The sequence below is a fragment of the Podarcis vaucheri genome (genome assembly GCF_965113315.1).
Source record: "Podarcis vaucheri genome assembly, chromosome: 3".
NCBI lineage: Eukaryota > Metazoa > Chordata > Lepidosauria > Squamata > Lacertidae > Podarcis > Podarcis vaucheri.
Genome location: NC_138761.1, coordinates 51,936,428 through 51,950,188, shown reverse-complemented (window position 1 = coordinate 51,950,188; position 13,761 = coordinate 51,936,428). Strand labels below are relative to the sequence as shown.

The following is a 13,761-nucleotide window of genomic DNA, read 5'->3' as shown; positions in this document are numbered from 1 at the left end:
GTATGGTTAGATGACAGTGATCAATCATCCCACATTCATCCTGATTTCCTTACAGGGTGCTTGTACATCTTCCATTAATCATGTCTTCCTTTCACACACCTTATTGCACATCCTTGTCACTTTGCAAACTGCAAGAAGTCCCATTCTTTTCAAAAGTGGATCTCTTGGGTGACAGAGCACTTTAATACACTTTAATTGTGCAAACTTGAATCCCTCCTGCAAAACATTGACAGTCTGGAGGCACCCAGAATGACTATTGAGTGTCCATTAACTCAGACACCCTTTTCCCATGTCACATCCTTCTCGAAGGCTGAAAGAAAAGAAGGGATAGGCTGATGTAGCAAGCCTATACTGCTACTTTATAATCTGTTGCTTTGTAATCAACTCTGATGTAGGGAAATCAATCCCAGAAAGCCACAAGAAGTGTCTCTTTATGTTTGCTTGTATTTGGGTTTAAGAAGGTTGTATTTATTTCTGTTTGCTAAGGTTTGGGAAGGGGGGAGGAATAAAATACTGCTGCAATTTGAAAAGCAATTACAACTGTGTAATCTAGGATTTTTATGGCTCCAAGGAACACAATTGTTTTTCTGAGGCTCTCCAAATAGCGGTACATTTATCTGCAAAACTGCAGCGCAAAGCAGAGTGGTCAGTGCTCCAGCACAGGTCTGAGCATCCTGTGTTTCTCTGCTCTCCCCGTACATTTCTCAGCAAAACTTCCTTTTCTCCCAGCACTTACACAGGTAGGTCCACACAGCTACAGCTGCAAACTCACACTTCCATTTCCTTTAATGTAGTGCTCTGTTCTTCATGTTGTCTAAGTTGCTAGCGCTCACACTGTGTTAAGAGCTGAGGGTGGAATTCAGTGTAGTGCTAAGGGGTGTGCATGTGAGGAACGAGGTCCGTTGGCACCACAGGATTATCCCCTCTCTTCTCCCTGTGCCACCTAAACCTGTCCTGGGCATTCCTCCACATCTTCTGGAGCAGATTTAGGGGGGAAGGATGGGGGAGAGTGGACCTTGTTTTCCATATGCAACAATTAGTTGACTCCTGCCCATAGTTTGAGCCTGCATGTTTATTATTTTTCATTTAGAAATAGCAGCTGGGGGCGGGCGTTGATCAGAATTGGGATCATAGAGGGGATAGAAGGTATTTAAAACCATTTTAACCCACAAACCAAGGTCCTGACAAAGATCCTCCCCACTTGCTGTTTCTTTCTTTCTAATACCTGCTCCCAACAGTAGAGGAGCTTCGTGAGCAAATTCTGAGACGGTTGCTGATGACCCAAATGGGTTGGGTAACGTCTCTCTTCCCGTGATGGTGGCAGGAGAAAAGCATCTATACCCCACGCTTCAGCCTGAAAAGCTCTCAGGGTGGCTTGCATATCAATAAAAACAACACAGCCCCTGCCCTCTGTCTAAAAAGACACAGCACATAAGGAAAAAGGAATGGGGAAGGAAGAGGAAAACATGCATACTCCGGCATCAAATTCTTAATGTTGCAAGGTTCTTATAGTGACTAGCTTGGATGGGAAGAGACTGCTTACAGTACAAAAGCAGACCTTGCTGACCCCTGAGAAATACTCTTCCTGGAAGTGACTATAATGCGGGAAGTTCACTTGGCCTAGCTGGAATTGCTTCTTGTAAGTCACATCATGACAGGGAGACTCATAGTGGCCCAGCTGATGCCACCATTCTCTGAGGAGATGGTCCTCTCTTTCTCCTCAGAGGACAGCTGGACCTGATAGTCTCTGTGGGAAGCAGCAGCAAATGAAGGTGGCTGTTCTTGTTTGGATACCATCTGCATATTTTATTACCAGGCATATGGCCTCTGCTTTCCTCTGTTCTGGCGAGGCGGTCACAGTATTCAGAACTCTAGGGAATTTTATTATGTAAGGAACGGGAAAAGGTGGTGTTTGCACATGGTATCGCAACTATTTGGCAATTTCCACACCTGGGGTCACAGTCTGAGCTCAAGACCATTCCTGCAGCTTGCTTATCTTTGTGGTTATTCTAGCCCTGACTGTGTCTCTGCCTCCTGGTTGTCAGGTTTCCTCCAAGGGTGAGTAGCAGTCAATGTGAGCCTAGGAGAATAATCAGAAAACTCTTTCCCATCTAGCCAGAAGGCCAGCATAAGTTCTACAGGGAGAAGCAAGGGGCACACATTTTGCCACTAACCTGTGGCATAGCATTGGGCCTTAGGCCCCTAGGTTTCTTGGGCATTTGTGCAATTAGCTGTTCTGTTAAAGTTTATGCAAATTGCTGGTTGTGTTCTTCTTGAATGTTTTGTAAGTTAATACATTTTGTTGTCAAAAAGGCAGAGAAACATCCCAGAAAATGTGGTGTGTGAAGCTGATGATGTGAGTATATTTAAGTTTCTATGGCTTTTAATGCTTGTGTTTTCTGTTTTTATTGCTGTAAACCGCTTATCCCTTGTGGGATAAGAATGAGTGGACCGTGATATCTTCACTTTCCAAGAGCTTTGCATCCTCACGTGCAGAATTCGCTTTATGACTGACTCCCCATCCCCCTCTCATATCCTGAAGGCTTGGACTATTGATGTTACCCTCCCCATTTCTCCATCACACTGCACAGCCTCCTTAGTGACTGTGGCTAGGAAGTTATTTCTGGCACTGTGAAGTGAGTTCTGGCCGTCCCTTGTTAATCATTTTCTTCTAGTATATCAATGTGCAAAAGGCTTTGTTTGCCCTCACTGTAACTCTGCGTGTGCATCTGTGTAAGTGTAATGGGTTACAGTCGTACCTTGGAAGTGGAAGGGAATCCGTTCTGGAAGTCTGTCCGACTTCCAAAACGTTCGGAAACCAAAGTGTGGTTTCTGATTGGCTGCAGGAAGCTCCTGCAGCCAATCAGAAGCTCCGTCAGACATTTGGCTTCCAAAAATAGTTTGCAAACCGGAACAGTCACTTCTGGGTTTGTGGCGTTCGGAAGCCAAAACCTTTGAGAACTAAGCTGTATTCTTATTCCAGTTTTTCAGCTAGAGCAAGGCTGAGAGGGTTACTTGTGATGACACAATGATATGTGAGCATTCCCAGCATTCGAATCCAGCGCTTGGCCCACCAGATCACACGCCTGAGTTTTGTCAGTGGCACTTCAGCTCCAATAATAATCGTTATTTCCCGCCTTAAACTACTTGTAGTTGCTTCACTGATGCCTTGCCAGAGGCTAGAAATACAGTGTCTAAAATGTAGCTGCCTACCAAGCCTTGCTCTCAAGTGCATTAAAGGGAACCTGGCTTAAGTCCACCAAAGCAGGGGGGCTTGAGAGCTGAGCTGCAAATCCAGATGGCATTCCAGTATTAATTAAGCCCATTACCAAGAAATAACATTGGAAAGGCATGGAGCTAAGATGGAGTTTTAAATTCAAGTTTTGCGGTAATTTTCTTGACTATTGGGGCTTTCCGTCAGATACTCTTCATTATTTACACTTCATGCAAGTGTGCAGCCAATTTTCCTTTTATGGTAGCATATATATAAAATGCAGCAAAAGAGCACATGAACATATGTAGCTGTGTTATATTTGCTCAGGCCTTCTGTCCACCTAGCCCAGTGCTGTCTGCCTGACTTGGCAGCATCTGTTACAGGATTTCAGACTGCAATCTTTCCCATCATTGCTTTCTTCCTTTTGTGTAAGTGATGACACTCATCACCTGAATTTGCTATTTATCATATGAAAATCATCTGTGCAAATGCTTGATTTTGAAGATTGCATTTTAGAATATGTGCTTTTGACACTGACCAAATGGAAAGTTCTGGGTTTTAATTCACAGAGTTCAATTCATCTAGAGTCTAGATTCTAGACCAACTGCTGAAATAAAACATGATAGCCTCTAGGGCTGAGCGATGTCTGGTTTTCAACATGGTGATATATCACTAACTAAACATCACAATATATCACAATGTACCAATATATCACAATGTCTGAAATAAGATGGAACTATGTAGAGGCAAACAGTAGGACAGGGCGATATCTGGTTTTCAACTTTGTGATATATCACCAACTAAACATCACAATATACTGATATAGCACAATGTCTTTAATATGGATGGAACTATGTAGAGGGGAGCAGGGTAGTTTCCTGGCAACTGCTACTACATAAGGTTCTAAAACTACATTTTTACTTACCTTTAACATATTGTTACAGCTGTTATTTTATAGTAGAGTGCAACTGGGATGGCAAAACTCGAGAGAAGCGATGACTGGCTTCACGGTTTTCCCATACAGTAGAACCTCGTGTTACGTACTGTCCTACTTGCGAACGCTGTGGGTTACGAGCTCTGCTAACCCGGAAGTAGATGCCCCTTGTTGCAAACTTTGCTCTGGGATGTGAGCAGAAGTCGCGTGTGGCAGCAGCGGGAGGCGCCATTAGCGAAAGCGCGCCTCATGTTACGGCTTAAGAATGGACCTCCGGAACAAATTAAGTTAATAACCGGAGGTACCACTGTATTGCATTTTTTTTACGTAACGCGCGTGCACACACACACACACACACACACTGTGATTCGCGATATACCACCATGTCAAATATTGTGAAACTGTTACCGCAATGTTTACCGATTTTGGATGATGTGTTGATACATCTCCCAGCCCTAATAGCCTCCACCAAATACATACCTAGCAAATCCTTGACGAAGGAAGGAGATTCTTCAGTTAGAGTCAGAAGCTAGCATCACTGGGACACATCCAGCACTTTGTTAGCTACCATTTGGACTTCTAATGGCATTTGCATCTGAATCAGTAGAATGTAGATGAGGGCTGGTTTGGTATAGTGATTAGTATTTTGGACCTAGGTTCAAATCCTCATTTAGCCATGACTCATTGAGTGACTTTCGGCAAGTCACCCTTTCAGCCCAACCTACCTTGTAATGGCCATTGATTTATTGCTGAAATCAGACTGGGTCTATTCCAGTGGGATTTGTCAAGCATTTATAGAACTGCAGTTGCTGCATGATTTCAAATGGAATGTAATTTGAAAACAACAGCACTGGACCAAAATTACTTCAGATTTGGGGAGGCTTGAAAGCTGTCGAAAGACTGTGGTAAATAAAAAGTCTATTTGTTTAGAGATTCTTGCCTTGAAATTTGCTAGAGGGGCAAGTGATCTCTTTTTTCACCCCCTTTGAGTCTTGTAAATTTTGGCTTGAGAACTATCACTTCAGTTCCAAGGCCTAAAAAAGGTTTTAGGTTTTTATTGCAAGTAAAGCACAGTATTTCATTTCACCATTTTGAGTTCCTTCGTCCTTATAAAGCCTTGGAATCTTTTTCATATGGATGATTTTGGCTACTGGCATTGGAGGTATGAGAGCGTGGTTATTGTCATGGCAACTGCTTGCTTTACTAATTGGTTTGAAATGTGAAATTGGTTTTATCAGTTTAAAAGAGCAGATGTTTGGCTTTCCTTTCCACTTTTTCTAGTTCATAACATTTACTTTGCAGTTCTACTTCTTGGTTTGCTAGTATGTAGTTAATATTGCCACCTACCTGAGCCTTGAAGCAGATGGTGTGACTGCACTCATTATTTTCTGTAGCCAAAATGTATCATGTCAATCAAGCTTGGGATGGAAGAGGATGTTGGCAGTCTACCAAGTTGACTCGGCATATGCAGAATAGGTCAGGAGATGTGTAGATGAAGAGTCTTCTACTGGTGGGTCAGGACACACTGCTGTTTGGGTAAAAGGTGGGTCATGCAGATTGAAGTCTACTGATCTAGCTCATTCCATATGAGAGAGCAGCATTGTTCGTGGCAAGGATGGAAAAGAGCTGGTTTCATACTGATAGTAAACTGGAGGTCACAGAAACGTGTGTGTGTTTTCATGTGGTATTTGCAGTGCAGTCTCATGCATGTTTACTCAGACATAACTGAGACATAACTCAGCACTTTAACTGGTATGGTGTGAATGTGACTCAATGGAAGTTCTAAGAATACAATGCCCAAGTGGCAGCAGGATGACTCAACTGTAATTACCTTGTTCAACATGCCAGCCAGCTAACCCATAGCATAATAAACTAGAGTCAAACTTATACTGCACAATTAAAAAATGTAGTTGGACTGGTCACATCTCTGTTAAAACAAGGACTGCTGTATCGTGACTGGAACTACAGCAGCATAGGGAAAGTGAGTTTAACACTTCCCTCCTGTGCCATTTTCAGCAATTAAAGTTACTCCCCTGTGCACGGCTTCTGTTGGTTGAGATGCTATATAATATAAGCAATAGGACAAATACTTCCTGGACAACATGTTTAATTCCATAGAATATAAGTCACAGAAGTGCCACGACAGCGATGCCTCTTACTTGAGGGGGTGCTCTTGTTTCTTGTTGTTGTCATCCCCACAACAAGTAGAAATGTATTTTCAGGCTTTTCTCTATAATTGGCTTTCAAAAAAATTACTTAGGATTAAACTGATAGATTCCACAACACAAATCCAAAAGTTTGGATGAAACCCCCTGTCCTTTCTGAGTGCTGAGAGAGCATACTAAGAAGAGCAGAATACAAGGCCTTGTGTCACTTCCTCTTCCCCCTCCTGAGTCAAATTCTTTGGATATGGGTATAGATATTGGGCTATCTATTCATCTCTCTAGTTGCTATCTAGATTTCTGCTAGATGGACCAACTGCATACAGCTGTGTGTGTGGCAGCCCAAGGGCTCAGTTCACTGCATTCCCACCCCTCCAGACTGTGCCATTGAGGAACCATATATTAAAGGCAGGATATGGCTATGTGGTTTTTGCTGTTTGGAAGGTCTAAACATCCCACTTTGTGGTGAACCTTTAAGCATACATTTTCTTTTCGTTTAGACTTATATGATGTATATGTTTTAATTGTTACCACCCTTGTTTTCTGTTAGGAAACCGTCTTTGTAAAATGCAACCGTCCCGGTCATGCTTTGATAAACAAGACATTCCAGTATGAAAGGTGGGTGGTCTTGAGAACCATTGTGGCTTTGACTAAAATATATATGATTTTTAATACAAGTTGATAATGGGACTCTTACTGTTCTGAAGACATCTTGCATTTGCTACTTCCTCAAGACTTACAACTATGAAACAAAATGAAATTCTGAATTCTCTCTGGAGGAAGAAATGTTTTATTCTTTTATATTTGAAAAGTAGATTGTTGCCACTAGGGTTAATCTGGTGCTCAGATGACGTTTCCCTTCACATACATGCTGTTTCTTCATGATGTTTCCCCATGGAGCTATTACTATTGCAGTCACATAGGGGACAGCGATAATCTAAGTGGATTTAGGGAACAGTGTGGCTTAAAATACCAATACAGTGGTACCTCAGGTTAAGAACTTAATTTGTTCTGGAGGTCCGTTCTTAACCTGAAACTGTTCTTAACCTGAAGCACCACTTTAGCTAATGGGGCCTCCTGCTGCGCTGCTGGAGCACGATTTCTGTTCTCATCCTGAAGCAAAGTTCTTAACCCGAGATACTATTTCTGGGTTAGCGGAGTCTGTAACCTGAAGCATATGTAACCTGAAGTGTATGTAACCCAAGGTACCACTGTAGATCGATGCATGGGGATAACAACCAAAGGCACACAGTTTTGGTATCTGCCCTCAGTTAATGGGTTAGAAATAGTTGTCCTTCTATTCAGCTTTCTTAGTGCTTTTTACCAGTGCTGTTTACCAGTAAATAAATGTCTTCACACATTGTAAGTATCTCATTTTCTGATAACAACTGAAAAATATTACTATGCCAAGCTCCAGCTGCCATATATTCCTGTCATGGGCAGTGCCTCCCTGGTCAGTTCATATGGATGAAGGACCCAGTTCTTTATATTTTAATACAGGAGACTGTGTTACCAGTTCAAAATATTGTTACACAACGTTTCCATGTGCTCTGGCACTCGTCATCATGTCCCATTGCTCCAGAAGTGGTTTAGTCATGCTGGTCACATGGCCTGGAAAGCTGTCTGTGGACAAACACTGGCTCCCTCAGCCTGAAAGTGAGATGAGCGCCGCAACCCCATAGTCGCCTTTGACTGGACTAAACCATCCAGGAGTCCTTTACCTTTTTACCCTTTTACCTTTACAGAGCATGCCATATGTGCAGCAGTGTGTGTTTAGTTCCTTTCCCCACCACCCGCCAAAAAAGATGAAGGTTAGAATAGTAAATCCTTTCAAAGAATGTAGCTCTTGGAAGTGTGTTTTTCAGTGTCCCCACACAGCTTACTCTTATAAGCAGAAGAGCATATGGTTCTTATGAACTTCAAATGTCTATTTTTTTAGCAGCTTTTTAGTGGAACTAATAAATGTCGAAATGCTTGGTTCTATTTCAGCAGGAAAAAAAGATATAGCTTTTCAGTATTTTATGTTTTTTTCAGATACTTTTATTAGTGGATAGTAAATAAAACAATAATGAAACAAACTAAAAATGGCTTTCAATCTTCAGGATCAAATTAACATTAAAGAGCATGTGGCTGGAAGAGGGAGGTAGACCAATGTCTTTTTGCACAAGCAAGTCGCTTGAGATTGCTTTGCGTTCATTAACTGGAGCAGGAAAGCAGATCTGAATTGTTCATTGACACAAAATGAAGCTAGTGTGCCTAATTACATCCCATTTAAACACCCATCAGAGAGAACCTTAATGAAGCAAGTTCCATATCACCATGCGAGCATAACCCCTTAGAAAATGTACTGGTATTTAAGAAAGTAAAGTTTTATCCTATGAATACTCTCAATAGTTTTGTGGGAAAACTTGCTCCCATTAAATATTGCACCAACCCTAAAACACATACTGCTGCTGTGTCCTATTACTGAGAGTTTTAAGTGGCAATCACTCATTTGAACCCATGGCATTCCTAGCAGAGATCAGCTCTTGAAGACTATGTTGTCTTACTACCTTGGGCAGCTACCTAATAATGGCATGGTGTTAAATTACCATTTTGTCTTTAGGGATGGGTGACTGTCAGTTTAGGTTTCTCTCAAGTTTCTCATTTTTGCAGTATTAAGTTCAGTTCTCCACATCTGTTTGTAAGGGTTTTTTTTTATAATCCTCATGAATTTTCATCAGCATTTTAGTACACATTTCTCCTAATATGCACATTTGCGTAAGCACATTTTCCTGATATATGCATTTTTGCCAAGCAGTTTCCCCTAATAAAATCCATTTTTGGTTTTAGCTTTGTTAGTAAATGCATTTCATGTACACTTTACCCTTTGTACACATTTCTTGGCAAAAGTCCATTGCAAAATTCAGAGGAGTGCCAATTTATAAAGTTGGCTGTGTTTTGGTTTGCTTATTGTTCGGGAAACTGTGGCATTAGATAGGTTCACATTGAAATGCAAACGGAATTAAATTTCTCCCCCCCCTTCCTATTTGTCCCACCTCATCATGAGCTCTGCAGCAAGCCTCTGACATTGTGTTGGCCCATAATCTGAATCCACATCTGTCTATTTCCAGTGTGGTGTGGCGACCATATGATATGAAGCAGCCATATGATATTCCACTTATTTCCCCACCATGGAAGGCAAGCCGGGTGTTGATGAATACTGACTGATCCATATACATCATCTAGATTCTTGCAAAACTACCAACTTGGTCATAACTATGGTACCTAACTGTAGGCCTCCCCGCCCCCAGCCACAGAATTCCTTCCAAAATCTCAGCAAAGCCACCACAGCACAGATGTTAAAAATGAAGCTAGAATCCAAGTAACATGCTTCTGTGTGCAGACATTAAAATAAAAACAATGGGGGGGGGACTGAATGAAAACATATCACAGCCTAGTGTGTGTCTCTAGAAATAGCTAGGATTTGACAAGGTCCTCCTTGGCAATGTCCAGAACACTTTAGACTCCTTGCATCTGGCTACTGGAATATAATTGTGGCTCAACTCTGTTTAATTTCCTGGTGTCTAAACCAGCTTAAGAGTAGGCGTGAGTAATTCCCTTCCATAGATCTTAGTGCTTCTGAAGAAATTGTTTCACAATATTGGAGATTTCAGTGAATAATGCTGCTCTGTTCTTTGTTCTTTCTTCACTGCAAACATTCCCAAACCATTTTGTCACAATGACTGATTTGTATTTTACATCTACAGAGTTTACAGTGCTTCTGATTCTCAAGTGACAGTGTTTGCAGATGTAGCCCCTTTGCTAACATCTCTGTTGGATGGGTGAGTTGAAAAGGGAAGGGAAGTGCTTCTAACAGGGTATCAACAGTCTCAAAGATAGTCTGTTTCTTAAAGAGAGAGAGAGAGAACACAAAGGCGTAAACCCTACCAAGGAGTTAATGCACCTGCCACAAAAGTAGGGAGTCCTTCTTTTCTCCTAGACTTTGATATGGTACATTGAAACTATGATGAATCAGAAGAAACAGCAAATCTGGTGTCTTGCTACAGGGATTCATTAGTTGCCTCTTTTGGGTCCATTTAGAAAACAACAGCACCGTATCCTAGAAGGGAGGGGAGGAGGTGTTAAATGTTCTTTCCAAAATTCGTACTACCAAGTTTTCTGCTAACTCCAGTGCAGTTATGCACGCAGATTAGGGAAGCATCTTCCGCCTTAAGCCAGTTTCTGTTTAAAATTGGTTCCCTGAAACATGGCTTTTTTTTCTTTGCTTCTCCCCCCTTCAGCCATTCAGGAAATGTTCTGTTATTGGAAACAAAAGTACTTCATGCCTTTTCAGGACACACCATTTAAACAAAAGCAGATTGTTTGTCTGGAAAAGATGAGGTCCCTCTACCAGCCATGTTTTTGATCAATCTCCCATCTGTAAAATGTGGAACAGGCGCAGTGTTTTGACTTTGAGCTTGCTGCCTCTTCTGACCATTTGTGGTATGAGCCATGAGTGATCTGTAACATCACCTTATGAGAAAGCTGGTGAACATTTCTGCACTAAAGGTGTAAGCGGGGGTGGGGGGGAATTGTGTGGTTGATGCTGGATGTTTTAAATTTTGATAGTCACCTGGAACTAACCTGTTTGAAGTATAGTGAAGTTGGATGTAGTGGTTCTCTCCACATCTTAAATTCTGGATCCCTCTCTCTCAATAGGCAGTCATGATTCACAAACTGGTCCAAATAAACAAGGGTGCATAAAAGGAGCCTACTATTTTTTTCTTCTTCAAGCAGTGCCTAGCCTTACTTTCAGAAAAGAGCTTGAATATGTAGTTTCTGCTTCCTGAGTTCACGATGCTGGATCTGCAATACATTGTAGATTCTTATCCCTTTCCCAGGACCAGATCAGATCCACACATTTTCTTTCCTCTGTACGATATACCAGCATCCTCCTCATCTCTCATTTTAAGGAGCTATCTGGAACACCGCCAGGAGATATTTTAAAAAGGCAAAACTATCTAAATTTAATGTTCAGCTGAGTTTTGCAATCTGGGTCAAAGCAATGGGAAAAGGTGGAATCTTATATTGGGGCAGGGATGACCTGTTAAATCTTGTGAGCTGTACAATACAGTTCTAGCTGTGCCATAAATGTTTTGCTCACAATGTCTGTTTCATTTGAAATGGTAAAAAACTGGTTTCAAAAGTTTATGAGGGATTGAGCAATGCAATGTTATGCCCCCCTCTCTCTCCCTTTCTCTCCATCTCTCTCTCTCACTCTCTCTCTCTCTCGCACACACACACACACACATTCTAGCTATGTGAAAATCCTGGCTGCTAGGCATAGCTAACTTCAAAGGTACTGCTACTAGGCTTCCATTTAAAGAACAGAGAATGCTCCTGAGATTGCAGAGAGCTCTTGAAAAGTATCCCTTCCCAGCAACACTGATCATCTTAAACTGGCCCATACCATGAGCTGAAAGCATCCTTCCAGATGATTCTGCAGAATTCTGTGGCTGCTAAATTGTATTCCACAACTTGCCTCCATCAAAAGTAAACCAAGGACTCTTGTTACAAAAGGAAACAGCCCTGTTCTGGAGCAATTGTCTGTCTTTGCTTCTGCCCTCCCTTGCTTCCCTCATCCTGCTCCCATTTTCATGTTTTCTCCATAGAAGGGAAGGGAAAAAAGGATTTTGCCCATCCATTCCAAGTGGATTTCTTCTCCCCACTGTGGAATTTCCAGGAGGGGTGGAGGGAGAGAGAGAGAGAGAGCATATATTGCAGTGTTTTGGAATCAGCAAGTTCTGTGAACTTTTGTGTGAAGTTATTAGAAAACTGGAAAATGAATTTTCTTCTCAACAGTTTTCAGCTTCGATCAATAGTAGCTGTTGGCTTTGAGAATCTTGCTTTTCTTCTTTGCAGGTACAATGTGTGTATTATGGCTTACGGACAGACTGGAAGTGGGAAAACACACACAATGTTGGGTCCACAGTCTGAGAGTAATTTCACTTTCTCCATGGAAGACGAGCAAGACTTAGGAATCATTCCTAGAGCTAGTGAAGAAGTATTCAGGTATGGATGACAGCAGATGACAGTGTTATATTTATTTATTTCATCTGTTTAGTCCACTTAGTATCTTCCTCTCAATTCAGCGTTTCTCAATGTGCAGTACAGCAGTTGCAGCCGGGGAGACGAGAAGCAGAAAAAAGCTAAATGCAGTCTTAATAGGTTCACCTCTCACACAGAGTGTTCCACAACTTCAGAACCATTATGGAGGATTCCTGCTCTCCTGTGGTCACCAACCCAATGACTGGTGGATCTCAGTACTCTGAGTAATCCATAGAATGGGGACTTCATTTCCTGTGGCTTTTAATTTTAAATAATCATGAAAGCCCATTTAGAAAATGCCAGAATAGACATTTAAGCCAATCATCAATCTGCACAGATAAATCAGTTAACGGCAAATTCTTTCTATTTTCAGTGTACAAAATTAATTACAATTCTTATTTCAGAGTATTTCTGCACAAGCCCATCTCTGTTGCAATGTCTGATATTTCCCCTCCTTCCTCATTGTTCTTTGTGGTTCTCAGTCAGGGCTTTGTGCATTTACTGTACATATGTTCTTCCTTCTCTTACAATTATGAGGCTGTTCTTTGAATTTTGGGGGCAGGCTTATTTAAAAAATAAAAAAGCCATATGTGCACACAGGAAGCCGCCTGCCCCTTCAGATATAGCCAGGAGCATGCAGGATTACTGGCAGTTAAAATGGAAATGAGTTTATGTCACTGAGGCCTGGTGAATCACGGCATTTGTGCATAAATAGGCTGAAATGTATGTTGAAAAGATAATGAGTTGCATCCAGAGATCCACCAGCAGAATAAATTTTGGTAGTTGTGCTGTGCTGTAAACTATTGCACAAGAGCTAGTAGAAGACTTTGCACAACACAGACTTAGCTCAAGCATACAACTTGAGCTCTTGTGCAAGAGATTGCACAATACCTGGTTGCTAACAGAACCCGTATAAAACTTTACACTAGTATACACCTTGAGAAAACCCCTTCTGCTCGAGCCAGTGTGGTGTAGTGGTTAAGAGCGATAGATTCGTAATCTGGGGAACCGGGTTCGCAACTCCGCTCCTCCACATGCAGCCGCTAGGTACCTTGGGCTAGTCACACTTCTCTGAAGTCTCTCAGCCCCACTCACCTCACAGAGTGTTTGTTGTGGGGGAGGAAGGGAAAGGAGAATGTTAGCCACTTTGGGTAGTGATAAAGCGGGATATCAAATCCAAACTCCTCCTCCTCTTCTATTTCACTTACAAAAGGGCATGTTTGGATCCAACCCAATATGTTCTGATCAAAGTGAAGGTAACTGGTATCAAAAATCAGATTAACTGGACAGATTACAGCAAATTACATGGGCTACTGGTACTATAAAATACCATGCAAAAAATTGGTTAGTGTAAATATAAC

General features: G+C 41.7%; 1 protein-coding gene across 2 annotated transcripts in view; it reads left to right on the top strand.

Moving 5' to 3' along the window:
• Window positions 1-13,761, top strand: part of KIF25 (kinesin family member 25) — a 39,855-nt gene that overhangs the window by 11,981 nt on the left and 14,113 nt on the right. For both annotated transcript variants that reach the window (XM_082217107.1, XM_082217106.1), the window contains 4 exons: window positions 2,314-2,356; window positions 6,861-6,928; window positions 10,060-10,134; window positions 12,215-12,364. In XM_082217107.1, the coding sequence (XP_082073233.1) occupies window positions 2,314-2,356; window positions 6,861-6,928; window positions 10,060-10,134; window positions 12,215-12,364 (336 nt within the window). The remainder of the gene's footprint in view (window positions 1-2,313; window positions 2,357-6,860; window positions 6,929-10,059; window positions 10,135-12,214; window positions 12,365-13,761) is intronic.